Below are 25,987 nucleotides of genomic sequence, written 5' to 3'. Positions count from 1 at the left end.
GAACTTGCACCCTGGGCTCCACATTGAGGAAAGCTGAAGGCAGTCCAGCCAGGCCAGGGTGAAAGGCCCGAGAGACCGGTTCAGGAGCTCACTTAGCCTGTCTCTCTCAAAGCTGCTCCACTGACACAGAGAAGGGGACTCTTTCAAAAGATCAGATTTAATGACAAAAGTAAGTTGCAAAAGATGACGGACAGCATGATTATTACTGTGAAGCTGTTTTCATTAAAAAGAACATCATACAACTGTAGGGAAAAGTCCAGGCAGACACACTGAACTGTGAAGACTGATCAGCTCTGAGGAGCAGCTGGGGTGAAAGGTATGATTTGCATTTTTTTCTTTAAATACTTATGTAGTGTTTGTTGGTTTTGTTTTGTTTTTTTTTTCCCTTTTTACAAACGACAACAACAAAAATCTGGGGGGAATTTTCTGGGCAGCAGCTCTAAGTCAAAACTCAGCATTAAACATGTTACTGTAATTGATTATCTCACTGAATTTTCAAAAACCCTATGGAGGATAAGAATATTCATAGCAGCTTTATTCATAATTGTCAAAAAAGAGAACCAACCCAAATGCCCACCAACAGGAGAATGAACCAACTGCGGCTTACTCACACGAGGCGATGCCGCAAAGCTATGGAAAGAACAAACCTCTGGGACATGCAAAGATAAAGGGAAACCTCCCAGAAATGCTGAGCAAAAGAAGCCAGAAACGAGAGTACCTGTGTCTGACTGTGGGTGTCTATGGAGTTGAAGAACAGGTACAGCCAAGTGACAATGACGGAAGACAAAATGGTGGTTCCCACAGGGAAGAGTTGGGGTATAGATTGGGAAGGGCAGAGGGGACTCTGGTGGGGTACACAGGTGTCCTTTATCTCCATCTGGATGTGAACATTTGTAAATAATCAGCGAGCTATATGTGCACTTTAAGATCAGCGTACTCTACTGCGCGTATGTATGTTATTCCTCGATTAAATGAACAGAGGGAAAAAGGTTTAAAAAAAACATGCAGGCGAGGTACTTCCCTGGTGGCACAGCGGTTAAGAATCTGCCTGCCAATGCAGGGGACGTAGGTTCGATCCCTGGTCTGGGAAGACCCCACATGCCGCACAGCAACTAAGCCTGTGCGCCACAACTGCTGAGCCTGCGCTCTAGAGCCAGTGAGTCACAACTACTGAAGCCCATGAGCCTAGAGCCCGTGCTCCGCAACAAGAGAAGCCACTGCAATAAGAAGCCCATGCGCTGCAACGAAGAGTAGCCCCCGCGAGCCACAACTAGAGAAACCCTGCACACAGCAACGAAGACCTAACGCAGCCAATAAATAAATAAATAAAACAAAATAAAATTTTAAACAACAACAACAACATGCAGGCGAGAATTATTTCCAGATAAAAATGATGCTGATGGGTCAGGTACTCAGCCCAAGGTTACACAGCTGGCCGGTAGTAGAGCTGGGATTCAAAGCCAGGTTTGTTAGATTCTGAAGACCTTAAGCTGCCAGGCTATACTGACCCCTGACTGCCCCGAAGGATGCCCTGAATCTCCCAATGGGTCCCTGTGTCACTGCAAAGGCAGCCTTGCCCCTGGGTTCAAGACCGTCTACGGCCATCTGGCTCTTCACTGTTATCCCTGTGGTTCAGTCACCTGCTCACACCAGGTGGATGGAGCTTGGCTCCCCAGAAGGCTCGGCACACTGAGGGCTGCGCTTTAACCGGTGAGGCCAAAAAGGAGCAGAGGCCACACCCACAGCTAAAGTCTTGGGCCCACTGGGAGCTGGGATGCGAGGAGTGCTCTGTGCCAGAAGGGGGTGCCTGGTACACACCCACTTACCATAACAGGCCCTGGCCCACAGTGATGGAATTTCAGATGTGTAAGGATAGCTAAGCAGCAGTGCCGGGCCTGGGCTTGGCTCTGATACCCAGCCCAGCGCTCCAGCCGCGAGGCTTCACTGCCTCACATTCTCCCATTAGGACCCCAGCTCCTGTTGACCCAGAAAAGCCAGACCCTGCCAGTCAATCTCACCCTTCTTCCCCACCAGGGACCAGGAACAGAGGAGCTCTGAGGAACTTGGCTTCCCCGGAGCCACCACATTCTGCTTTAAACTTCCAGCCTGCCCAGGTTCCCCTCCCCCTCGAAAGGGAGCCACCTCCTGCTGCTTGGCATGGATCTCCCTCTCCCGCTACATCCTCTCCACTCTCTCCCCAACTCCTACACAATCCTTGTCCCAAATCACTTCCTGCAGCTTCCCATCTGATCAGTTTCTTAGGAAGCATAATTATCCAGGGAGGGAGGAGGTGGAAAATTCCCAGAGCCAAGAACACTGGGGAAAAGTTCATCCAGTTCATTCTCCACCTGCCAGGAGAGCCTCTGTCCTAAACACAAGCCAGTCAGTCATGGTCACACCTCCCTCCTAAACCTCCGCAGTTCCCGCCACTACACTACAGTCCTTGCTGCTCTGCAGTGAATCAGAAGCCCTTCTGATCTGGCCCAACTTCGGTGTGGGCCTCATCACCACTACATTCTAAGTGACGGCGCCAGAACTGAGACCGTCTGCCACCAGGGCCCACGCTGCACTGTGCCGCCTCCCTGTGTCACTTCAGCCTGCCTTGTATTTAAGCTGTTTACACGTCTGTCTCCTACACAGCCGTGCCATTGCGTAGCAGGTGCTCAGACGCAAGCTGAGGAGAAGGTGGGATGCCCAGGGCCAGCCACCTCACACCTGCAGAAGGGCCAGAGGACTGTTCCAGAGGAACAGTGAAGGAAGGAAGGAGGGAAGGGCCACTCACTCCATCACAGAAGAGCTCCGGACCAGGAGCTGAAGACCTGCACTAGCCCAGCTCTGCCACCGCCCCCTGTGGCCTGTGGGCAAGTCATTTCCTCTCTGGCCTTCTGCTTCCTCCTCTGCTAGATGAGGAGGCCTCGCCGCTGCTCGGTGCTCTGCACGGCACTGTCACCGAACCTCCACATCTCTGCCCTCAGTCACCACACAGCTGCAAGGACAGGAGCCTGGATTCGAGTCCAGGCCTTTTAACCTCCAACGCCCTTATCTTTTTCAATTACACCTCCTGGACTCCTAACTCCATCTCTAGCATCCCTCCCAACAATCAAGTCCAATTATCTGATTCCAGGCCTGCCCTTTCTGGGCCTGATAACTCCCTAGGCCACATGGGACCGTAAGGTTCAGGTGGTAAGAGGCATGTCAGGGCCCTGGCGCTCGGCAGTGCCACGCCTCCCACATGACAGGTCTGGTGACATCCTGCCTAGAGGTGCTGGGGCTGGGCAGGGGAGGGGCAGGAGTCCAGCAGAGCCTGGCACCTCACTCAGCCCCTCCCCTCGCCACGTGCTCCCGCTGCCCCCCTCCTGCTCTGCTCCGCTCCCTATCCACTCCTCCCTGGGCACGGCTCTCCATCCCGCTCCTGGCCTGGCCAGAGATGCCTGTTGGGAAGCTTCGCTCTTGTTGCTCTCACAGACCTGGCTGAGTAGCCCTGGGCCAGGGTCCTGCTTTGCTTGGCTCGCTGTGGCCCAAAGCCAGAGCCGACCCTGGGAGCCGTCTCTTGACCCCTAGGCTGCTCTGCACATCCCTCCCCAGCTCAGTGGCACTGCACGCACCTAGAATCCAATCCGATGCCTAACCCAAGGCCCACGGGCCAAGCAGGGTCTGGCCCCCGCCTTCCTCTCCGTCCTCACACTGCACCTCCCTCTTATTCCACCCCAGCTTCCTCAAAGATGCTCTCCTCAGGGGCCCTGATCTTTGCAAGGTGGGCGCCTTCTTGTCATTGGCTCAGCTCAAAAGCCAGCTCCTTAGAGAGGTCTTCGCTGACCATCCAAAGTAGCACATCTTTCTCATATTTATTTTCTTCCGGACACTTATCACTGCCTGACGTTGTGTCCACTGTGCAACGCCCCACACTGGCCTGTGAGCCCCCTGACATCGGGAGCCTCCTCATCTTGCTCCCGGCTGTGTCCTCAGCACCCAGAAGACTGTCTGACATGGGCTGGGGCGGAGGGTGGTGAGGTGTGGGCTACCTATTAGACTAGGTGGCCACGGAGGCCTCTCTGAAGAGACAGCATCTGACCCAGAGCATGAATAAGGCAGCCGGACTGCGGCCATCTCCAGGCAGGCTTCCAGGTTGGGGAAAGCAAGTGCCACAGCCCTACGGAAGGGGAAGGGGTATGGCAGGGCTTGGTGTGTTTGAGGAACCCAGGAAGGTTGGTGTGAGTGGTGGGAAGAGAGCAGCAGGGAGTGAAGGAGAGAGAGGAATAGGCCACACCTCTCCTGGATTTTATCCCAGGTTCATCAGGAAGCAACTGAAAGGTTTTAGCAGGGGAACACCACATTGTGAGTCAGGTTTCTAAACGACCCCACTGGCTGCTCTGTGGAGAGCTGATTACAGGCAGAGGGGAGTGGGGCCAGGAGGCCACTGGAGTCATCCGGGTTAGAGATGCTTGTGGCTTAGATAGGGAGAGCAGAAGTGGAAATGGAGGGAAGAGGAAAGCGTTCGATCCGTGGAGCCATCTGGCCACCGGCCTGAGAGGCCTGGCCGACTCTATACCCCTCTGGCTGGAGTTCTAGACGCCTGGGAATCCAGCCCAGCCCACCTACCCAATCTTATTTCTCAGTGAACCCCAGCCCAGACTTTCCCCCCAGCTGGCTGGGCCTCCTCTCAGCTGCCCAGTCACACCTGCAGCAGGTGCTGCAACCCTCACTTGACCTGCCACCTGCCCTCCCCTTATGAGGGTCTACTGAAGGCACCTGCGCAAAGGCCCCTGCTCCCTGCTCATTCCAGCCACATTTCTCCCCTCTCTGAAGTCCTCCTGGGCTTTGAGGCAGTGGCACAGCAATCATCAAGCACTTAATTATTCCCTCTTCCACTTTCCCGAGGTAGCTGTAAGCTGGATAAAGGCAAATACCAGGACTCGCACCCTTCGGGGTTGTCGTGACACTCAGACAGTGATGCGCTGTGTGGAGCCCTCAGTACAAGGCCAGGCACTCAGTAGGTCTCACTCAATGGTAGCTTCCTCCTTATCGCCTGCATATGAGGACACCCATCCCTGGTGTTCACTGTCCCACAGGGAAGCTCAGCTTCTCTGCCCAGCCAGGCACGTGGGTTAAGTACGTTTGGGGGTGAGTGAGGTGGAGGGGATGCAGAACGCCCCGATGGGCTTCAAAAGCAAAACTCAACGGCTCTGCACTATCTATGCTCTGCATTATCCACATCTCGTCTTTCTCCAGCTCCTCCCTCCGCGTGAAATGAGCAAACTCCTGCTTAACCTTCAAGCTCTGGGAAGCCTTCCCGAGCCGCCCACCACCCAACTCCTCCCGTGCACCCACAGTCCTGTGGGCCCCTGCTGTGGCAGTTCACCGCACACGGCAAGTGCCAGTTTCCATGTCAGCCGCTCCCATGAGGCTGGGATTATATTTATTCATCTTTCCATCTTCAACACAGCATTTATCATGCGCAAATCAGTGTTTACTGAGTGTGTGTCTCCCCCTCTTCCAACTGAAGGCCAAACTCAGACACTTCAACTCACAGTCTCATTTTATGCCCACCCCATTCCTGGTGACATTCAGCCCTACCCCAATGTCCTCCAGCCCCCTTACCTAAAACCATCCTCCACTGCTAGTCTTCACTCTCATCTCATCTGCCTTTTTTTTTATTATTTTTTATTTATTTATTTTTGGCTGTGCTGTGCAGCTTGTGGGATCTTAGTTCCCCAACGAGGGATTGAACCCGCACCCTTGGCAGTGAGAGCGTGGAGTTCCAACCACTGGACTGCCAGGGAATTCCCTCCTTTTCCTTTGATGTTACAGGACAGTGGTGACTCCCATTTCTGAGAGCTTATGATGTGCTCAGGGCTTTACAGACATTACTGCATTTGACTGGGAAGACTGAGGCTCACAGGGTGGGGTGGTTACGAAGTGGCAGAATCTTCTGCCCTTAACGCTGGCACAGATCACCTGGCACCTCATCACAGCTGGGCCTATTTTAAAAATCCTCATCTGGGGGCTTCCCTGGTGGTGCAGTGGTTAAGAACCCGCCTGCCAGTGCAGGGGACACGGGTTCAAGCCCTGGTCCGGGAAGATCCCACATGCCGCGGAGCAACTAAGCCCGTGCGCCACAACTACTGAGCCTGTGCTCTAGAGCCCATGAGCCACAACTACTGAAGCCCACACGCCTAGAGCCCGTGCTCTGCAACAAGAGAAGCCACCGCAATGAGAAGCCCGCACACCACCACGAAGAGTAGCCCCCGCTCGCCGCAACTAGAGAAAAGCCCACACGCAGCAACGAAGACCCAACACAGCCAAAATAAATAAATTAAATAAATTTATTTAAAAAATAATAATAATAATAAATTTTATTTACCTGGAGCCACCTGCCCCCTGTGTTTAGCACAGCACTGGATGCCCAGCAGGGCATCAGTAAATCTTGCTGAGTGATTTTTCAGTTGCTGGGAGATTCAAGACTCACAGAAAACAAGCTGGTATTTCTCCTCCTCCTGATCCTAGAAGGACTCCTAAGTGCCACCATTTGTCATATGTTCAGACTGTGTCAAGCCTGTGCCATGTATCTTACAAGGGTGCTCTCCCTGAGTCCTCCCAACATCCCTGCCAGGTGTTACCCCATGCTGGGGGTGATCAAAATGAGACACAAACAGGGTAAAATGACTTGCCCATAGTCAAGGTGCTACAGTGGTAGAGCTTAGATTTGAACCCAGGTCTGTCAAGTTGCAAAGCCTGTGTTCCTAACCACCAAGTTTCCAAAGGAAACTGCTCTGGGACACTCCTCTGCAATCCAAAGGTCCTGCCTCAGGTAGAAGCTTCCGGCTGTGCCCAGTGAGCCCTGTTTCACTCGAGCATCTCATCTAAATCCTACCTATTCTTTAAGACCTAGTTCACCAGTCACCTCCATAAAGCCTCCCTGATCCTCCCAAGCAGGAAGGTCTTTCTGCCTTCTCTAAACCCTCAAAAACTTCCATCTTCACCTCGACTCGCACCCAATTTCTACCGCCTGACTCCCCTGCAACTATACTGAACTTCTCAGACCAGTCCTTGAGCTCCTTGAGAGAAGCAGTTCTTGGGCATCTTTGTTTGTTCCACCAGCCAGGCAGGCCCAGAAGGGTGTGGTAGGGTGCCAGCTCCCCTCCCCCACTGAGCTGTAATCTGAGTCTTGGGCTGGGCTCAGTGAGGTGAGCTGGCCCTGCCTCCACACTGGCATCCTGCCTACCTGGTACGGCATCCAGATTCCTGTGGGCCCTGGCCCCAGGAGATAAGATCTCATTCCCTGGTTTGAGGGCAAAGATGCTATAAAAAGCAGAGCACCCAGGCTCAATATTGGCTTGTGAAGGAGTACAAAAGCCTGAAGAATTTGATGGGTGAGGGCAGAAGCTTCTGGGTCCCAAGGCTTGCACTTGGTTCTCCTGCAAAGACCTGTATGACCAAAGCCAAGTGGCTTCTCGGCCAGGAACAGCTCTTCTGATGCACAGTCCAGCACGAAGCTGCCGTTCCTTAGGCTTTTAGGGCCCACTAGAGAGGTACCAGTGCTTAGATACCAACATCAAGGCCAAAGACCACAGCCCCTCCTCTTGGTCCAGCTCTTACTGCCTAGAGACCCCTGAGTTAGTTAACAGAGCAGGGAAAGCCCTCCCTGCCCTGCCGTTAATTCACTTGTGAATATGGGCACATCCTCTCTCGGCCTTAACGGGGAGATGAGAGGACTGGATCAAAACATCTCCATCTCTCCTTGGGGCCCTGGGGCCACAGGCTATGATAAGGTTCTTTCTACCTCTAATATTCTACAGGTAGAATAATATTGTCTACTTTCACTCCTGGAAACAGAGTCAGAGCAGGAGATGGGGGTCCTCAATCCAAGAAACAGCAGAGGCCAATCGGGGCTGCCTAGTATTGGGCCCTCAAAGCCTGTCCCCTTAAAAGGCAATGCCTTGTTTCTGCTGCCTCCAAGGTAGCTGCTTCCCGTAACAGAGTCTCAGAGGACGGTCTGGGCCCTGGCCACTTTAGGAAAAAGGGCAGGAGGACTGAGTTACCTCCCAGGGTGTCAGCTGAGCTCACCTTGGAAACCCACCAGAACCAGGGGGCAGAATGAACCCAGTACTTGCCCTGTCTACACTGGGCAGGGGAAGCCTGCTTCATCTGCTTTGATCCCCAATCCGGAAAAGTTTTTCTCTGCTTTACAGAATCATCTTCCCTCCTCTTCTCCTGGGACACAGCTTGTTCATTCTGACTGGATTCATTCCCCTTGCCTAGAAGGAGTTCTGCAGTTCCCCGGGCAAACCCCTCTCATCCCAGAGGTAAGTACCACTTCGTCCAAGGAAAGCCCTTTACCCTTCTTCAGATTCCCACAGGACAAGGGCCAAAGCTCTTAACCTTTGGCCGGGGGGTGGGGGCACAAATCCTGCTGAGAATCTATGGCTACTGTGGGCTTTCTTCCTCTGATACAAACACACAAATGTCTGCAGATATTTGGAGGAGGATGGTCCATGGGTCCCCTGAACTCCATCAAGAACTCAGAAAGAATCTCAGAAACCTAGATCTAGATCCTAGAAGAACAGCAGGTCCCCAAGTCCATTCTCCCACCTAAGCCAGGATCCCTTCTAACAGCAAGTCCCCCTGAGAGATGTTCCTCTTCTCCACCTGGCCCACTGCTCAAGATCACCTCCTTCAGGGAGGCTTCCCTTGTCTCTCCCCCTCCTCTCTGAGCCCCTCTGCATCCTAGCCAGAGCCACACAACTTCCCACCTGTGCTTTCTCCCCTGTGTGTTGTCTTACTTCCCCTGCAAGTGAGCTGGCTCTCTGCCGACCCATTCATTTAACCCCATAACCCTGAGCTAGAGTTGGAGATGACCATTACCATGAACTTGAGAATTCTGTGCTTTGAAGCCAGTGCTCATGATAGCAGTGGCCCATTCCCCCAAAGGATGGGGCTGTGGAGATCTCCTTCCGAGGGCCTCAGGCTGCCCAGGCCTCACCAGAGGAGGGGCTCCTCTGGGACCACTGCCTTTCCCGCTGGAAAGTCCCGGAGAGCCTTTCAACAACTGAAATCAACAGACAGGGAAACTAAGACCCGGGGAGGCAAAATGACAATATTCAAGAAAGAGGCAGAGCTAGGACTAGGATCCAGGTCCCTGATTCCCAGCCTGGAGCTCTTTTCCTTACACAAGTGGCTTTATAAAAACTAAATCCGGTTACAATAGCCAGGACATGGAAGCAACCTAGGTGTCCATCAACTGATGAATGGATAAAGAAGATGTGGCACATATATACAATGGAATATTACTCAGCCATAAAAAGAAACGAAGTTGAGTTATTTGTAGGGAGGTGGATGGACCTAGAGTCTGTCATACAGAGTGAAGTAAGTCAGAAAGAGAAAAACAAATACTGTATGCTAACACATATATATGAAATCTAAAAAAAAAAAAAAGGTTCTCACAAACCTAGGGGCAGGACAGCAATAAAGATGCAGACGTAGAGAATGGACTTGAGGACACGGAGAGGGGGAAGGGTAAGCTGGGATGAAGTGAGAGACTGGCATGGACTTACATACACTACCAAATGTAAAATAGATAGCTAGTGGGAAGAAGCCACATAGCACAAGGAGATCAGCTCGGTGCTTTGTGACCACCTAGAGGGGTGGGATAGGGAGGGTGGGAGGGAGACACAGAGGGAGGGGATATGGGGATATATGTATATGTATAGCTGATTCACTTTGTTATAAAACAGAAACTAACACACCATTGTAAATTATACTCCAATAAAGATGTTAAGATTAAAAAACAAAAAACAACAAAATCCGGAATTCCCTGGCGATCCAGTGGTTAGGACTCCATGCCTTCACTGCTGAGGGCATGGGTTCAATCCCTGGTCAGGGAACTAAGATCCTGCAAGCCTCGCAGCCACAAAAAAAAAAAAAAAGATTAAAAACTAAAATCTGCCCTCACACTCTCACACTCATATATGCACAGAAAATTTCTGAAAAGATGCAGGAGAAAGTTAACAGTGGTAACCTCTGGGGAGTACGACAGTGGAGGTAGTCAGAGAAGTGAGGAGGAAAATTTTTACTTTTTACCTTAATACCCCTCTCTACTGTTGAACATGTTTTATTTATTCATATTATAAAAATAAACCTGCCACAGAAAGGAGATTCTGGCCCCAGCCCACTCCCAACACACACACAAAAACAAAGAGAAGACATAAGTCAACGTGTCTAGGTACAACTATAAATTTGCAAGACTGCCTTTTTGCATGGTTTACGGCACTGGTCTCATTAATTCACAGTCACAGTGCGGTTGATGACTCGATGAATCTTCCTAGGGAAAGCTTAATTCAATTAGGGCTCTCGGCAGTTCCCTGACGAAGCTCTGGTATCTTGCTTTTACTTATACAAATTGAGGGTAAACCAAACAGATGCAGACTTTCCCAGAGGGACCCCAGCCAGCCCAGAGATGATGCCCTAGAAGACCCTCCATTAGAGCCAGGCCGAGGGAGGCAGAGGGGGAGGGAGGCGGCTGTGGCAGCAGCACTTACACAGGTGCTGGCTGACGCCGAGAGCATCACTCTGTGTCAAGCTGGTTTCTTGTCTTCCTCAAAGGCTTCACGTGGACACTATCTCTACACGGAAGTCAGTCATGCACTTATTTGTCCCCCAAGTATTTAGGAGCCCTCCCCCTGTGCCAGGCACAGAGAAGAAAGTAAACAAAGGCTCTGCACTCAAGGGGCTTCCATTCTTGTAGGAGTCCTGTCCTAAGAACAGCTCTCCCTGTCCTGCCTGCTTGCCTAATTCCTCTCCATCTTCAAGACTGGCTCAAATTCCACCTCCTCCGAGAAGCCTTCCCTAACCACCTGTGCCCTCGGGGACTGCTTGTTCTCTCTGAACTCTGCCTCTGCCAGGAGTCTGCCGAGACCTCAGCACAGATGGACCATTTTCTCCAAACAGACTGGAAGCTCCTGGTGAGCCAGGCCTGGGTCTCACTCTCCTTGGTTCCCCAATGTGCCACAAGCTCAGAGCCCGCAGGCTGGTTTCAGCTGACCTGCCTCTACGACCCCACCTCGGACAGATGAATTGATTAGCTGCTCTCAGTCCTGGCTGGCCAGCCCAAAGCCAGAGCCTCTGTCAGTCTGCCTGGCACACAGCAAGTGCTACGTAAGTGTTAGCTACTTATTATTTTGGTGAGCTCATAGATTCTGCCTGACACAGCTGTGATGTCACCTCTCCGCTTTTCAGTGGCCTGGTCTCAGATAGGCCCAGCGCTGTGGAAGGGCCAGTCTGGGCTTAGGGGTAAGTGTCCCCCAAGGGACTGGGAAGGGGACTTGGGAAGGAATAGGAATTTTCATCATGAATCTCACTCAGAGCTGCTTAAGGCTATATGTTTTCAGGAAAGAACTTGCCTGGGTAATTTGGGGAAACTCCAGGTTCTCAGCAAGTCAGTGTCAGAACTCAGGGGTCATGTATGACCTAACAGACCCCAAAACTGGCCCCGCATGTTGAAAGAGCTTTCAGGGGAAGGAAATGAAGTCAGCACGATTCCAGGGAAGGGGGGCAGCCCACTGATCCCGGCCCAACTCAAAACTTAGTTCAGTTAAAATTAGATTAGCCTGTAAGATTAAAAATACCCACATAGGGCTTCCCTGGTGGCGCAGTGGTTGAGAGTCCGCCTGCCGATGCAGGGGACATGGGTTCGTGCCCCGGTCCGGGAAGATCCCACATGCCGCGGAGCGGCTGGGCCCGTGAGCCATGGCCACTGAGCCTGCGCGTCCGGAGCCTGTGCTCCGCAACGGGAGGGGCCCCGACAGTGAGAGGCCCGCGTACCGAAAAAAAAAAAAAAAAAAAAAACCCACATATAATCACGGCCTGCCTTAAGTATCAGTTGATGTTTGTTGGCATCTAAAGAGATGGTTGGGCCCCAGCGCAGTGTGTGCAGACAATCTTGGGGAGACGTGTCTGACTCAGACGTTTACAGGGGGAGCGAATGCTGCAGCAGGAGGTCCACACAGGCAATGCATGACTCAGGAATAACCCAGGTCCTGGGTTTGCTTAGTGAGCCTTCTCTCCCCACCACGGAAGGAAAGGGGGGGCAGGTGGGGGAGGGTGACAGGAGGAGGGAGGGAGGGAGGGAGGCAGGCCCGCCAGCTGTGGACAGGCTGGCATTCCCGAAGGGAGCCCAGGGCTACTGAGCTCCAATGCCCTGTCCCTCCTGTGTTTCTGAATGCCACCACCTCTGAGAAGGGCTATTTGCTTCACGGTAAGACTTGGAACGGGGGGGGGGGGGGCGGGTGGTCACTGGTTTCCCCCCCAACCCAAGAAATGATCCACAGAGAGCAGCCAAGACTTGAAATGCCTTTAATCCTTCCCTGTTCAAAATGATCATGGGAAAAATAAAACTTTTGAACCGAAAGGGAATCAGGGCATGATGATGAAAAGAACAAGAGCTCCAAAGTCAGACAGATCTGGGCTGCAACCCCACTGTTTTCTAGCTGTGCGAGTACCTGACACAGCCTCTGAAACAGGAGCTGAATAAGTGACAGCTAATATAGTTAACAAATATTTAACGTAAATATTACAAATTAGGAAACGAGGGCTCAGAGAAGTAGTGCCTTGCCTAAGGTCACACAGCTAGGCAGCAAAAACCTAGCACCATACCATATCTCAGGGTCTCTTGACCCCTTCCCTCTCCTGCCCCATTCAGCATGTGTTCTGTTGTAATTCACTTCTCTGCCTCTCCTTTCTCCTCCCAGAGGGCCTACAACACATCAAGGGAAAGGAAAAGTTTCCATTTCAAAAGTCTCCTGCTCCACAGACTGTGAGAATGACAGGTCCCAAGGCTGAGTCAGCCTTCACACTCTCACACACTTTCTTCATACAAATACAGGCATGCTTGAGGGGTTAAGAACTTGGAGTTAAGTTGGCCTGGGCTCCAGACCAGCCCAAACCACCATGCTCCTTTAGCCCCTCGCTCCTCCGAGAGGAAACAGTGTCTCTCCTGTCAACCACTCAAGTTACCAACGTGGATGTGCCTGGTCATTTACTCTAGTTAAAGACCCTTGGAACCTCTGGTCGCCCTTGATCTTCACAACGACCTGGCCAGGCAGGAAAGAGGACACGGCCTTGGGTTAGAAATCCAGGGATTGTGTCCTTTGCCACTTACTTGCTAAGTGACCTCAGGCAGGTCACAACCTGGGGCTCGGTTTCCTTAGATGTAAAATGGTTACATCAATACCACCTGCTATTCTAACCCACAGGACCACTGAGAAGATCGGAATTAAATACTGTACATGCAAGTGCTTTGGAAACAAGTTACAATACTAATGAGAATTACTACTAAACTCCGCTTGCCTTACAGGGCTAAAGAGAGTTGTGCCATCTGCTTCCAGCACAGAGGCTGCCTCTCAGGGGATCCTGCTGGGCCCCAAGGGTAACCAAAAGCAGCCCAGTACCCTTCCAGCCCAGAAGCAGGAGATGGTAATCACAAGGTTAGCCATCCCCTGCTGGGCAAAGGAAACTACTCTTTAAGTGGCATTCCCCTGCCCAAGCAGGGAAGAAACAAGCTCAGTCAGACCACTGAGAGAGCAGAGAGACGGCAGGCAGGGTCACTAGCAGAGGATAAGGGATAGGCCCAGCCTGGCTGCGGGATTCAGGTACACATATATGGACTCACAGGGACAGAGGATGGGCCCAAAGCCGGCACAGAACCCCTACAGCTTTCTCAGGGCAGGGAGAGGGCTTCCGCCATCAACAAGTGTCAGCCCCCAGAGGGAGTCCTAAAATCCCGGAAGGCAGGTGCAGTGAGCTGGGCACCCACCCCGTGCAGGGGCCCGGGCATCTGCTGAGGAGGACGTGAGGGGCAGGAGATGCAGCTGCACCCTGAGAGGAGACTGTGCCAAGGCTCAAACAGAAGATAAACGGCAATGCAGCATCACAGCAGATAACCCCTTTGCGCTGTTTCCTCATCTGTGAGACAGAGAGCCTTTATCTCATAGGATGATAGTAGGAATCAAATGAGATTACTTTTATAAAGTTCCTGACACCACTCTGTAGATACTCAATAAATGGTAATTCTTACTAAAACACACAACCCCCCCCCCGCCCCCGCAACAGAAGAGATGTCACAGGGCAGGCTAGGCCTAATGCCAAAGTTGTGGATAAACAATAAGGGATACGGTTTTAGGGGAGAAATGAAAGCAACGGCTGTGGGCTGGAGTGGGCTGGGAAGACCGCCCAAAGTGGAGGAATCTGAACAGGCCCTGAAAGCTGCCACAGCACGCTGGGCTCTGCGCTAGCATTCCCACGTCTGGTCTCTACATCGATCCTGGAAGGCAGAGATGGCATCCTTACCTTCCCAATGAGGCAAGTCAGGTTCAGAGAAACCAGGGGCCTGGTCACACAGGTACCGAGGGGCAGGGGCAGAGCCCAACATCTGTCCTTCCCACCAGAGCTGGAGGGCTAGGCGGGGCGGGAAGGAGAGGCAGGGTGCACCTCATGGGTGTTCAGCTGAAGGAAGTCCAGGCGATATGACCAACAGAGGCCCTCTAAGTGTCCTGGAGCTTCATGTCCTACCTGAAGCTTCTTCCCAGTCCCCAGATGACCTCCCCTCCCACTATCCTGAAGTCACTCAGCTGTTTTCCCAAAGAGGAAAAGGTCACCTTTTTCTTTTTGGAGAGTTCCATCTGGGCTTCTAGAGACAGTTTCAAGGTGACCTTTAAGTTGTTCCTCTCTCCTTCTGAGAAGGGAGAGAGGGAAGTTCTAGTCTTACACAGGAAACCAGTTGCTGGGACTGATATCCACGCACGTGAAGTGGGCAATAACGATCCCCATCTCCCCTCCTCACGGGCTTGCTCTAAGGAGGAAGTGGCAGAGCACTCCTTGCAAACACCAAAACCAGAAAAAGCCATAAGATGTGAAGGGACAAAGGAAGGTGTTTTGGTCTCTGATGAATACCTGCTTCATAGGCTGCCAGGAGTTCCGGGTCCGGGATATGGGTAAACAAACGCACGGGGTGCCAGTGGTGAGCTGGGTTACAGTGAGGTTCTCCCTTGAAACAGGCACTGGACTGGGAGCCAGGTAAACAGGGACAACGCGGAATTCATGCAGGGTCCAAACCACAATGGGAGGCGGAGGTGGGGGAGGGGAATGGGCCTACCTAAGGCTTGGAGTCATTCTCAGAGTTCTCCCAATAGTCTAACCCCAACTCACGAGCCCCTCCTCACCAAGGAAAAGGCAAGAATCCCTGGCTGTCAGAGAGAGAAAAAAGGCCCAGAGATGGGAAGTGACTTGCCTAATGTGACCCACTGAGTCACTTAGAAAAGAATCCATTAGCATCTACTCTAGAACTTCAGCTCTAACCCCACCCTTCCCACACGCATCTCCGACAGTATCTACCTGAGGCTCTGCTCAACGATTAGGACAGGAGTGAGAACTACGCACAGCACCTTCTATTTTTAAAGGAGGGGTAACTTGCAAGGGAAGCAGCTGCCCCAGATGACAGAATGAGGCCTCCAACATGGCTCCTACCCATGCTGGGGTCTGAGAGAATAGATAAGACCCCAAAATGAACTCCTAGGCTCCTGGGTAACTGATAGTACAGAGGGAGCATGGCCTCGGCACACACCCCATCCCCCAAGTCGGTTGGTGCCATGTCCCCTCCCCACAGGACCTGCTCTGGAGGCAGCTTAAGGGAAGGAAGAACAAAGTCAGTAGGACTGATTTTCAGTCCTTCCTGAAACCTTAGGGAGGGACTGCTGGTGGCAGCCTAGGTTGAGAGATTTGTAATCCTCCAGCCTCAGAGGAAGACTGTAGGAGGGGCTGAGGCAGGGATGCATTTACCTTAGGTGGTTAAAATACCAACAGGAGCAGCTGCAACTCACTGAGTGCTTCCTATAGGTACAAAGCCAGCTTTACGTGCGTTGATTTATGTCATCATCACGCCAGCAGCATTATAGCTAGATACTATTGTTTCCCCCTTTTTATATTTGAGGAAACTGAGGCTCAGAGAGGGTGTGTGGCAGAGTGGTGCCAACCTCAATCCAACACTGCAAAGGGGAAGCTCCCCGGTGGCCTAGTGGTTAGGATTCGGGGTTTTCAACTGCTGCAGCCCAGGTTCAATCCCTGGTTGGGGAACTGAGGTCCCGCAGGCAGCGTAGCCAAAACAAAAAAACAAAACAAAACAAAAACACTGCAAGGTAAAGGGAAAAATGGGCTTTCACTTTTTGCCACTTGAACTGGGACCCTTAAGATCTTTTGGCCATCTTTCTCCCTACCCTCTTCCCAGGATGGCCAGATGCTAGGGCACTCCTGTTTTCAGTGGCAGAAAATTGCCCTATCAAGCCAGAGACACAGTCTCTTGGAACTACAAATGCCCTCGGAGATCATATCCAGCCTCCTCACTTTACGATGAGAAAACTGTGGCCCAAGGGTGAGTGACTTGCCAGGGTTACCCAAGTCAGTGGAATGGCAGAAATGTCAGACCTGCAAGAGGCCACAAAGATCAACTGACAAGTGGAGAGGCATGACTGGCCCAAGGTCACAGAGGGAGGTGGTATAAGAGGCCAAGTTTCCTAACTTCTAGACTGATACCCTTGTCATGGTACCACCTCTGCCAGCTGCCCAGGGTCCCGGGCACAGTTCTGGCGGGGACGAAGCAGGCCAAGCCTGACCCCATCAGGATTAGAGGTAATCAGGCCTGCAGAGACAAACTCCTGACTATCCAGAGTAGGGTCTTCGTGGTCAGGCTGTCGACCCACCAGAAGGCACTGAGACCCACAGTGTGTGCACTAGCCTCGAACGCCCTAACACAAGGCCAGGTGAGGGGGTTGGAAAGAGGAGGGCAATGTATAAATAGTGCTTATGAGGCCTCTCCTGGTCTCACACAGGCAAATGACACATCAGTCACTTCAGCTTCTCACCAACAAATTAAGACACAGGGTTTCACGATTCAATTGAGACGCTTGCCAGTTTCACAGGTGGGCGAGACCTGCAGAAAAAGGCCCCGGCTTGTTCAAGGTCATGTATTTGTCAGAATCAGTACACATGGCTCCCCTTGCCCAGGCCTTGATTTTTTTCCGGGAAGCTGGCTGCCATCAGGGGATAGGTGCTGGTGGCCCAGCTCCATGGGCAGGCCTGCTACTGTCACAGCACCAAAGCCCCGTATCAGGAAGCCAGCTCCTGGATCAAAACAGAAGCACGAGTGCCCTCCTGCAGCATGTCCCAGAGCCTGCCTCATACCAGCCTGGCATCGCCACTGAGCTCCTGCATGTCCTTGGGAAAGCTGCAAGGCTTCCTGCCAAGAGTCACAAACTCTCCAAACCCAAACCAGCAGAGTTCCAGGCCCCCGTGCCTTCCACAGCTAGCTGGGGGCTAGAAAAGCAAAGGCAGCTTTCAAACCCCCCCACCCCTGCCCCCCGGACACCACCTCAAGGGGCTTCTAGGCTATGCAGGCTCTGGTGAGCTCCATCAATCAGCCAGCAGAACAGAGTGCTTGGGCCTAGCAGGGTGATAATTCTCTGGAAGGGAACAACTTTTCTGCTTCCTTCTCCCAAAAAGAACGTTTCAAAGTCTCTTCAGCTCAGAACATGCTGAGCTCCTCCACCTGTCCCTCTCTCTCTTGGATGAGCAGCAGGCAGGCCAACATGACAGCACCTTGAGACACAGCTGGGCGCAACCTGGAGATGAGCTGGGGCCAGACCAAGCCTGACCCTCCTCCACTCTCCCTCCACCCCCAAACCAGACTTCAGGAATTCCCAAGGCCCCCGTCCCATAAACTGTATAAGGAATGGCATTCCCAGGCAGGAAACTGACTCAGGGGCTCCTGAGCAGCCTGGGCAGGCAAAGCTGAGAGATAACACTCTGGGGATGAAGGAAGGTGAGGATATGGGGATGCCTCATCTTCCCCCACACCTGTAAGTCTCCAGCACACAGGTCCCCCACTACACTCAAACTCCTTAGACAAACCAAGTAGAAACAGCCTTCATCCTGGAACACCCTCCCATGAAGCATGTAATTACACTGGTCGCTGTGGACAGAGCGGACTGTGCCACTTGCTGAAGACACTCCTGTCTCACACAGCTGGGTGCCTGGCTCCCCTCGGGGTCTGTCCCAGCCAGAGGAGACTTGCCAGGCCTGGAAGCCTCGCTGAAGGTACCTAGTACCTGAAGCATCCCATCCTCTGGTCCTGCTCTCTCCCATGAACAACGCTGGCTCCCATCTTAGGAGGCCTCAGACCACAGAGGCCACGGAGCTCCAGTTTGAGAAGGACCACGATGATGGGATAGAGGCTGCCTACCTTACAGCAGTAGTCCAGACCTTTATTCCTAGGCAGCCTCAAGTGGTAAGGATGGTTCAAGAAGCTCATTAGTTTGGTGGCGGCGGAAGCGTCGGGGGCGAACTGCACTTACCTATCTTCATAAGGCAGGCCAGCAGGATCCAGAGGGAGATTTCGAAGGGTGTGCGCACGTGTGTGTAGTCGATGCCCAGGACTGGAAAGACCTTTCGAGATTTCAGGCTGTGTTCAGTGAAGGAATGGTTAACAGGGCGGCTCTCGGGGGCGAGCTCCGGCGGGGCGGTGGTGACCTCCCCAATGGAGCGTTCCCGTGGCGGCTCTGAGCCTCTGATGGTGCTGGCAGTAGGGCTGGGCTGGAGGCCATGGCTTCTAAGAACGGGTAGCAGCCCCACCAAGGCTACTGCCACAAGCAGCGAAGGGAAGATTCGAGGCGGAGAGAGGCCACAGACACCAGACCAGAGAAGCATCCTGCTGCCACCCTCGACCCTTAGCAGAGTGAGAGTAAGACCTGGGACATAGGTGGCAGGGGGTCAGCAGTGGGGAAGAGAGACTGGGGGAGTCTCTAAGCAAAGTTCATGTTTTAGAGATGTGTTTTTGTGGAAGCAGTCCTCTGGAAGTGGAGGAAGGCTGGGTTCACGATCTAGAACTCCAAACTGGGGAAGAGGGACAAGGACTCAGGACCGTAAGAGAAGACCAAAAAGGTCTGGAACTCCAGGCCTGGGAAAGGGGGTGGGGGAGGGGAGAGACTGCACCCTAGGGACAGAGGAAAGGACAGGATGGGTTGGAGCCCAGGCAAGGAAAAGGAAAAGGGAGGGTGGGGACCCTCGGCTGCGGAAAGTGACTGATGAGCTGGGACTCGGCTACGGTAAGGGGCAGGGAGCCTGAGCTAAAGGAAGGGGATCGAAGGGGGTGAGACCCAGTCCAGGAGAAGAAGAGAGGGGGCTGAGAGCCCAGGCTGCAAGGAAGTGAAGCCAGAAAGCGGCAGGGAGTTTCCCCACCCAAAGAAGGACCGGGTGCAGGCGCGCCGGGCTGAGATTCCGGGGAAATGGAGGGAGGCGGAAGGCGGAGGCAGGCGGCCTGGCGAGAGTGCGCCTTGGCGCGCGCTGAGGGCGGCTCGCGGTGGGCCAGCAGCGAAACGCCCCTCCTTGCGGCCCCGGCGCGGTGCTGCGCTGCGCCCTGGCCCAGCTTCTGGTCCTCCGCGTCCAGCTCCACTTCCAGTTGCAGCCCCGGCCCCAGCCCCGGCGGCGGCGGACTGCTGCCTCTCCAAGCCCGGCGCTGCCACTTATAGGCACCAGCGAGCAGCCGGTGCAGCGGGCTAGAAGGACCTGTCAGCGCCCGCTCAACGCAGCGACCCCTGTCTCCGAGGAAAGGAAGTATCGCGTCGAAAGAGGAGGGAGAGTCAGGGATGGCAAAAAAAAAAGTCTGGAATCTACAGAGATTCTGACTAACATGAGTAAAATGCTCTACTATTTACAAAGAGCCTTCATATCCACATCCACATCCACAGTCTCTTGGAGACTCCCCAATAATCTTGTGAAGGATGTATTATTATCTTATACATTTAGTTACCATGTGATCTTGAGCAAATTACTTAACTTCTCTGTTGCACAGTTTTCTCATCTGCAAAAGTGGGGATAATGGGAGTACCTATATCTGCTGATCTGCTGTAGTATAGTATATGTGATGACTAAATGAGATAATCTATGTAAAGTGTTTAGAATGGAGCCCAGCCTATAGAACAATTATTATGGTTCCACTTTTGCAGATGAGGAAACAGGTAAAGAGAGTTCCTTAACTAGTATGTAAATAGTTATATCGGTTTGCTAGGGTTACTGTAACAAAGTACCACAAACTGAGTGGCTTAAAGAACAGAAATTTACTGTCTCATATCCTGGAGGCTAGAAGTCTGAAGTCAAGGTGTCAGCAGAGTTGGTTCCTTCTGAGGGCTGTGAGGAAGAATCTGTTCCATGCGTCTCTCCTAGCTTCTGGTGGTTTACCAACAATCTTTGGTGTTCCTTGATAACTCCAGTCTTCACGTGGTGATCTCCCTGTGTCTCTGTCTCTGGGTCCAGATTTCCCCTTTTATAAGGTTTCCAGTCACACTGGATTAGGGGCCCACCCCAATGACCTCATCTTAACTTGATCATTTTCAATAACCCTATTTCCAAATAAGTCCACATTCACAGGTGCTGGGGGTTAGAACTTCAACATCTTTGTGGAGGACACAATTCAACCCACAGCAGCAGTGGAACTGAGATTTGAACATATAGTGTTGGTTGAAATTTGTAAGATTTGAGAGATCCTGACCGTACACTGGAATCCTTGGAAAGCTTTTAAACACTACCATTGCCTGAGACCTTCAGAGGTTTGTATCCACTTCCTCCAGGGTAGTGCCCAAGCAAGATGGATAGTTTTTCAAAAGTTTCCCCAGGTGATTCTCAACTAGGGTTGAGAGTTATTGAGATTACTGAAATGCCACCCCTGTTTTGCAGAAGAGTGAATCAAGGCAGAGGAAGTCCAAGTGACTAGCCTGAGATCATAAATGATGTCAAAGGGCTTAGTTCAGTTTAGCAACTATTTATGGGCCTCTTGACAAGGCTTTGTGATGGGCTTTGGCAACACAGACATAGACATGGGGAGGAAGGAGGTGGCAGTGGTTAGGAGGGGGCACAAAGTGGACACAACAAGGGCTTCTAGGGTGCTGATAATGTTCTCTTTCTTTACTGGGTGGTGGTTACAAAGGTTACACAGATGTAGTTGTTCTGTGATAACTCATTGAGCACTCATGATCTGTGTACTTTTCATGAGATATGCTCTCCCTTCACATAAAAGTATATTCAAACGCTACTAGAGTGATGTGATTGTGACTGAAGGTGCCGACATTAAACTGAATTCTCTGTACTTCACATTCTCCTGGCACAGGTCCAGCCATTTGGGAGATGACAGAAGAGCCTAGAAAAGCCTTCAGAGAAATCCAAGGGCCTTGTGTCACCTGGAGCAGATGAAAGGAGAACATCAGCTATAATGGAAATAACCAAAGAGAGGAAAAGCATTTAGGACAAGGATCAGAACAACGACAATATGCCTCACATGGTTCGGTCCTTTATACTTTACAACCAAGTGCCCCAGGTTTATCAATGATCCAAGTCCTGGTGCTCAATAAATAGTAGCTATTATTCTCATTTCCATTTCACAGATGAAAAAACTGATGACTCAGAGACATAAAGCCATTTGGCCAAGATCACACAGCTATTAGGTAACAGATCCAGGACTTAAGTCAGTTTTCTAACATCTTAATCCAGAGCTCTTTCAAAACACCACAGGTTCAGTGTAGAAAAAAGGAGGCAAAGGTGGGGCTAGTGGAGGGAATTTATGCAGGTGACATGGGCCAGAACCCTGAGACCTACAGTCCTTTCCAGTCTTCTTTTTTTTTTTTTTTTTTTTTTTGCCATGCCACGTGGCTTGTAGGATCTCAGTTCCCAGGGATTGAACCCAGGCCATGGCAGTGAGAGTGTCAAATCCTAACCACTAGACCATCATGGAACTCCCAGTCCTTTCCAGTCTTGAGGTCAACATTCACCCATGCACTCTGATCCTCCTCACTCTCTGACTCTCCCTCATTCTGGTCCTCAGTCAGTCCTTGGGTGCCAGCCTTGGAGGTAGCAGATCCCATGAGAACCAGGACATAGCAGCCCTAAGATCCTCCACAGCCTGGAGAAGGTTGTATCAACATGACAGTGCCAGGAAAGAGCCCTTGGGACAAACCACCTGGGACAGCCCGTGGCCAAGGTCTGGCCTAGACCAGGCAGTATAACATAAGAATTAAGACTAAGAATCTAGCCAGATTGTTTAGGTTCAGATCCCCACACCACCACTCACTAGTTAGAAGACCTTGGGTAAATCAGTCAACTTCCCTGATTCACTGTTTCTTCCCCCATCACATGGAAACAGTAATGCCAATCTCATGGGGCTGTTCTAAGGGTCTTAGCCAATGTACATATAGAACTCAGGGCAGCAGCCAGCAAGTACCACATATATTTACCATCTTTATCTTTATTTACATGTACTGAGGGCCTCAAATGTAGACTTTCTGTGTTAGGGCCACATGAAGTTATACATTCAGACACAGAAACACAGGCTAGAAAGAAGTCCTTCACATCTGTGAAACTGGTCCCATCATCAGACTACTCCCCCTGTGGTACGCTATGAATTTAATAATTTTATATAAATTATACTGCTGTGTATTCTGCATGTTTTTTAAATTTTATTATTTATTTTATTTTATTTATTTTTGGCTGCTTTGGGTCTTCATTGCTGCGTGAGGGCTTTCTCTAGTTGCAGTGAGCAGGGGCTACTCTTCTTTGCAGTGTGCAGGCTTCTCACTGCGGTGGCTTCACTTGTTGCGGAGCACGGGCTCTAGGCGTGCGGGCTTCAGTAGTTGTGGCACACGGGCTCAGTAGTTGTGGCTCATGGGCTTAGTTGCTCCGCAACATGTGGGATCTTCCCGGACCAGGGCTCGAACCCGTGTCCCCTGCATTGGCAGGTGGATTCTTAACCACTGCGCCACCAGGGAAGTCCCTCTGCATGTTGAAAGCATGATCTTGTTGAAGGTAATCAGTTAAAATATGCTGCAATATTTGTAACCCTGTTTTAGCAAGTCCTCTTTTTTTTCCCCCCCCCGGCCACCCCATGCGGCATGTGGAATTTCCTGGACCAGGGATTGACCAGGGATCGAGCCCATGCTCCCTACAGTGGAAGCACGGAGTCTTAACCAATGGACCACTGGGGAAGTCTAGCAAGTCCTCATTTTTTAACCATTGCAGGCCCACATTGCTCTTGACTCAGAGGGGCCATATATCTGCAGACTCTTCTTCCTGCAGATCCAGAACAGTCTCAGGATGCCTGGGCCTGGGTGGTAATCCCCCTTGCTTAGGCCATGTCTGCTCCTCAGTCCCCCTCATTGAATCCTTTTGCTAAAAGTAATGGGAATTTTATGGAATGGCTCTAGCTATGACAGATACATAGCAGACAATGTATGGTGCTTGGGAAGGATCCTCTGGGCCACTTACTAGCTGTACATCATGAGCGAGTCATATTTTGTTTATATCACTCAGTTTATTCATGTGTAAAAAAAGTGGGTGAGGTCAGAACACCTGCCTTCAAGGTTAGTGCAAGGATTAAATGGCTGACGTATGTCAAGCTCAGTTCCTTACACATTATTGGCACTCTGTAACTGAGTTCATTTCCTTATTTCCTTTGTTATATAACATCACAGCCCTGCAAGGCCCTCTTTCTTTTTTTTAATAGTCTTTTTTTTAATATTTATGTATGTATGTATGTATGTATTTTGGCTGTGCCGGGTCTCCGTTGCAGCACGCAGGATCTCCGTTGCAGCATGTTTAGTTGTGGCATGTGGGATCTTCAGTTGCAGCATGCAACCTTCTTAGCTGCAGAATGCATGTGGGATCTAGTTTCTCGACCAGGGATCGAACCCAGGCCCCCCGCATTGTGAGTGTGGAGTCTTACCCACTGGACCACCAGGGAAGTCCCAAGGCCCTCTTCTTTCAGTCTCCCCTTCACTCACTTCACTCCAACCACACTGCCTCCTTGCTATTTCTCAAATACTGACAGCCACACTTCTACCTCAGGGCCTTAGCACTTGCTGTTCCTTCTGCCTGGAACACTCTTCTCCAGATATCCACTTGGCCTACTCCATCACATCCCTCAAGCCTTTCCACAAATCTTCCTTCTCACCACTACTATGTGGTGACTCCCGATACATCCCCTGCCTGACCACTACTACCACTACCACTCAGGCCCAGCCACCTTCTCACATATGATATAATAAACCTATTTACTGTGTTTATTGTTTACTGCCATTCCCCCCCATAGGATGTGAGCTCCAGGAGAGCAAGAGAGCCCTAATGAATGAATGAATGACAGGGTATATTACTTGCACATGAGAAAACTAAGGTTCCAAGGAGAGAGTCAGTTGTGGCCACAGAGCTGGGAAGAAGGGGAGCCAGGTGAGAATCCAAGTCTGTCTGACTCTGAAATCCAAGCTTTTCCCACTTCTGTGGGCTGAGAGCCAGCATGAAAAAACATGCACGTCCTCGGCAACTAGGAGAGAGTTGGTAAGGAGGTAGAATTTGTGATCCAGTGAATGGCTTTTAAGCTAAAGTAATAATTCACTCAATAAATATTTAGCACCTACTGTGTGCAAGTCCCTGTGCTTCCTGCCGTGGAAGACTTGACTATGAATCTGATCGACATCCACTGGTGAACTTGAAACTCTTCTATCTACTCACAGGCTGGAAGTCCTGTGGGCACCTCCATCTCCACAGGTACTAAACGCAGCCCCCCACCTTCCCCTGAACTTGCTACCACTCCATCTTCTCAGGTACAGATTGCTTGGCCCTGCTGGAAACATTAGGATTTAGTAGGCTGGAGGGGAAAGGCCCAGGGTTTGAATTTTATTGAGTGCCCTTGGGAGATTTTGATGCAGATGGTCCTGTCTACACTTTGGAAAACTCTGGCCTGGACTATTAAAGTAAACTTTTTATTGTTCCCACATCCAGTCTGTGCTATACACAGCTTTCAGGGAGAACATTCTGAGCTATGGTCCCCCTGTTTAGACAGCTGCAGACCCCATTCCTGACATGGCACTCAGGGCCTTCACACATTCAGGGCCACAAACTATTTTTGCCCTCTAATTATTTATAAAGACATTTGAAAGTATAAATATAATATAACAAACATCAAACTTTTTACCTTTCTGAATTATTAGCTGTTACAGTTTGTTCTATTTGCCTTCAATTTTTTTTTTTTACAGATATCTGCACTATTTTATCAAATTTTAAAGTCTCTTTGAACCTTCACTGACATCAACCTCTATCAAGAATGTAATGTAGGACTTCCCTGATGGTCCAGTGGTTAAGACTCTGCCCTTCCAATGCAGGGGGTGAGGGTTCGATCCCTGGTCGGGGAACTGAGATCCCACATGCTACACGGCCAAAAAAAAAAAAGTAATGTACATCAACATCTACCAACGACAGGGCAACATCTATCATGAGCGTAATGCTTTATTTTTTTAAATTTTTAAAAAATTTTTTTATTTTTCTTGCGGTACGCAGGCCTCTCACTGTTGTGGCCTCTCCCGTTGCGGAGCACAGGCTCCGGACGCACAGGCTCAGCGGCCATGGCCCACAGGCCCAGCCGCTCCGCGGCATGCGGGATCCTCCCAGACTGGGACACGAACCCGCATCCCCTGCACTGGCAGGCGGACTCCCAACCACTGCGCCACCAGGGAAGCCCGCTTTTTTTTTTTAATTAAATTTATTTTATTTTTGGCTGCTTTGGGTCTTTGTTGCTGCGCATGGGCTTTCTCTAGTTGCAGTGAGTGGGGGCTACTCTTCGTTGCTTTGTGTGGGCTTCTCATTGCGGTGTCTTCTCTTGTTGTGGACCACGGGCTCTAGGCGTGCAGGCTTCAGTAGTTGTGGCATGCGGGCTTCAGTAGTTGTGGCACGTGGGCTCAGTAGTTGTGGCTCGCGGGCTTAGTCGCTCCGCGGCATGTGGGATCTTCCCAGACCAGGGATTGAACCCATGTCCCCCGCATTGGCAGGCGGATTCTTAACCACTGCGCCACCAGGGTAGCCCGCGTTATTTTGACACCTTAACACACATCTCTTCACCCCACACTCCCTTCCA

The 25,987-nt window shown here is 51.3% G+C and overlaps 1 protein-coding gene across 2 annotated transcripts in view; it reads right to left on the bottom strand.

The window, feature by feature from the left end:
- SLC9A1 (solute carrier family 9 member A1) overlaps window positions 1-19,500 on the bottom strand; it is a 49,371-nt gene extending 29,871 nt beyond the window's left edge. Inside the window, exon 1 of one of the 2 annotated variants that reach the window (XM_033840179.2) lies at window positions 18,396-19,500. In XM_033840179.2, the coding sequence (XP_033696070.2) occupies window positions 18,396-18,747 (352 nt within the window). In that variant the 5' untranslated portion in view covers window positions 18,748-19,500. The remainder of the gene's footprint in view (window positions 1-18,395) is intronic. The other variant, XM_033840174.2, reaches the window with a different exon arrangement.
- Between the last annotated feature and the right edge of the window lie 6,487 nt (window positions 19,501-25,987).

This window comes from Tursiops truncatus, chromosome 1 (genome assembly GCF_011762595.2).
Source record: "Tursiops truncatus isolate mTurTru1 chromosome 1, mTurTru1.mat.Y, whole genome shotgun sequence".
In the NCBI taxonomy this organism is placed as follows: domain Eukaryota; kingdom Metazoa; phylum Chordata; class Mammalia; order Artiodactyla; family Delphinidae; genus Tursiops; species Tursiops truncatus.
Note: the sequence above shows the minus strand (reverse complement) of the source record. Positions and strands in the feature narration are given on the sequence as shown.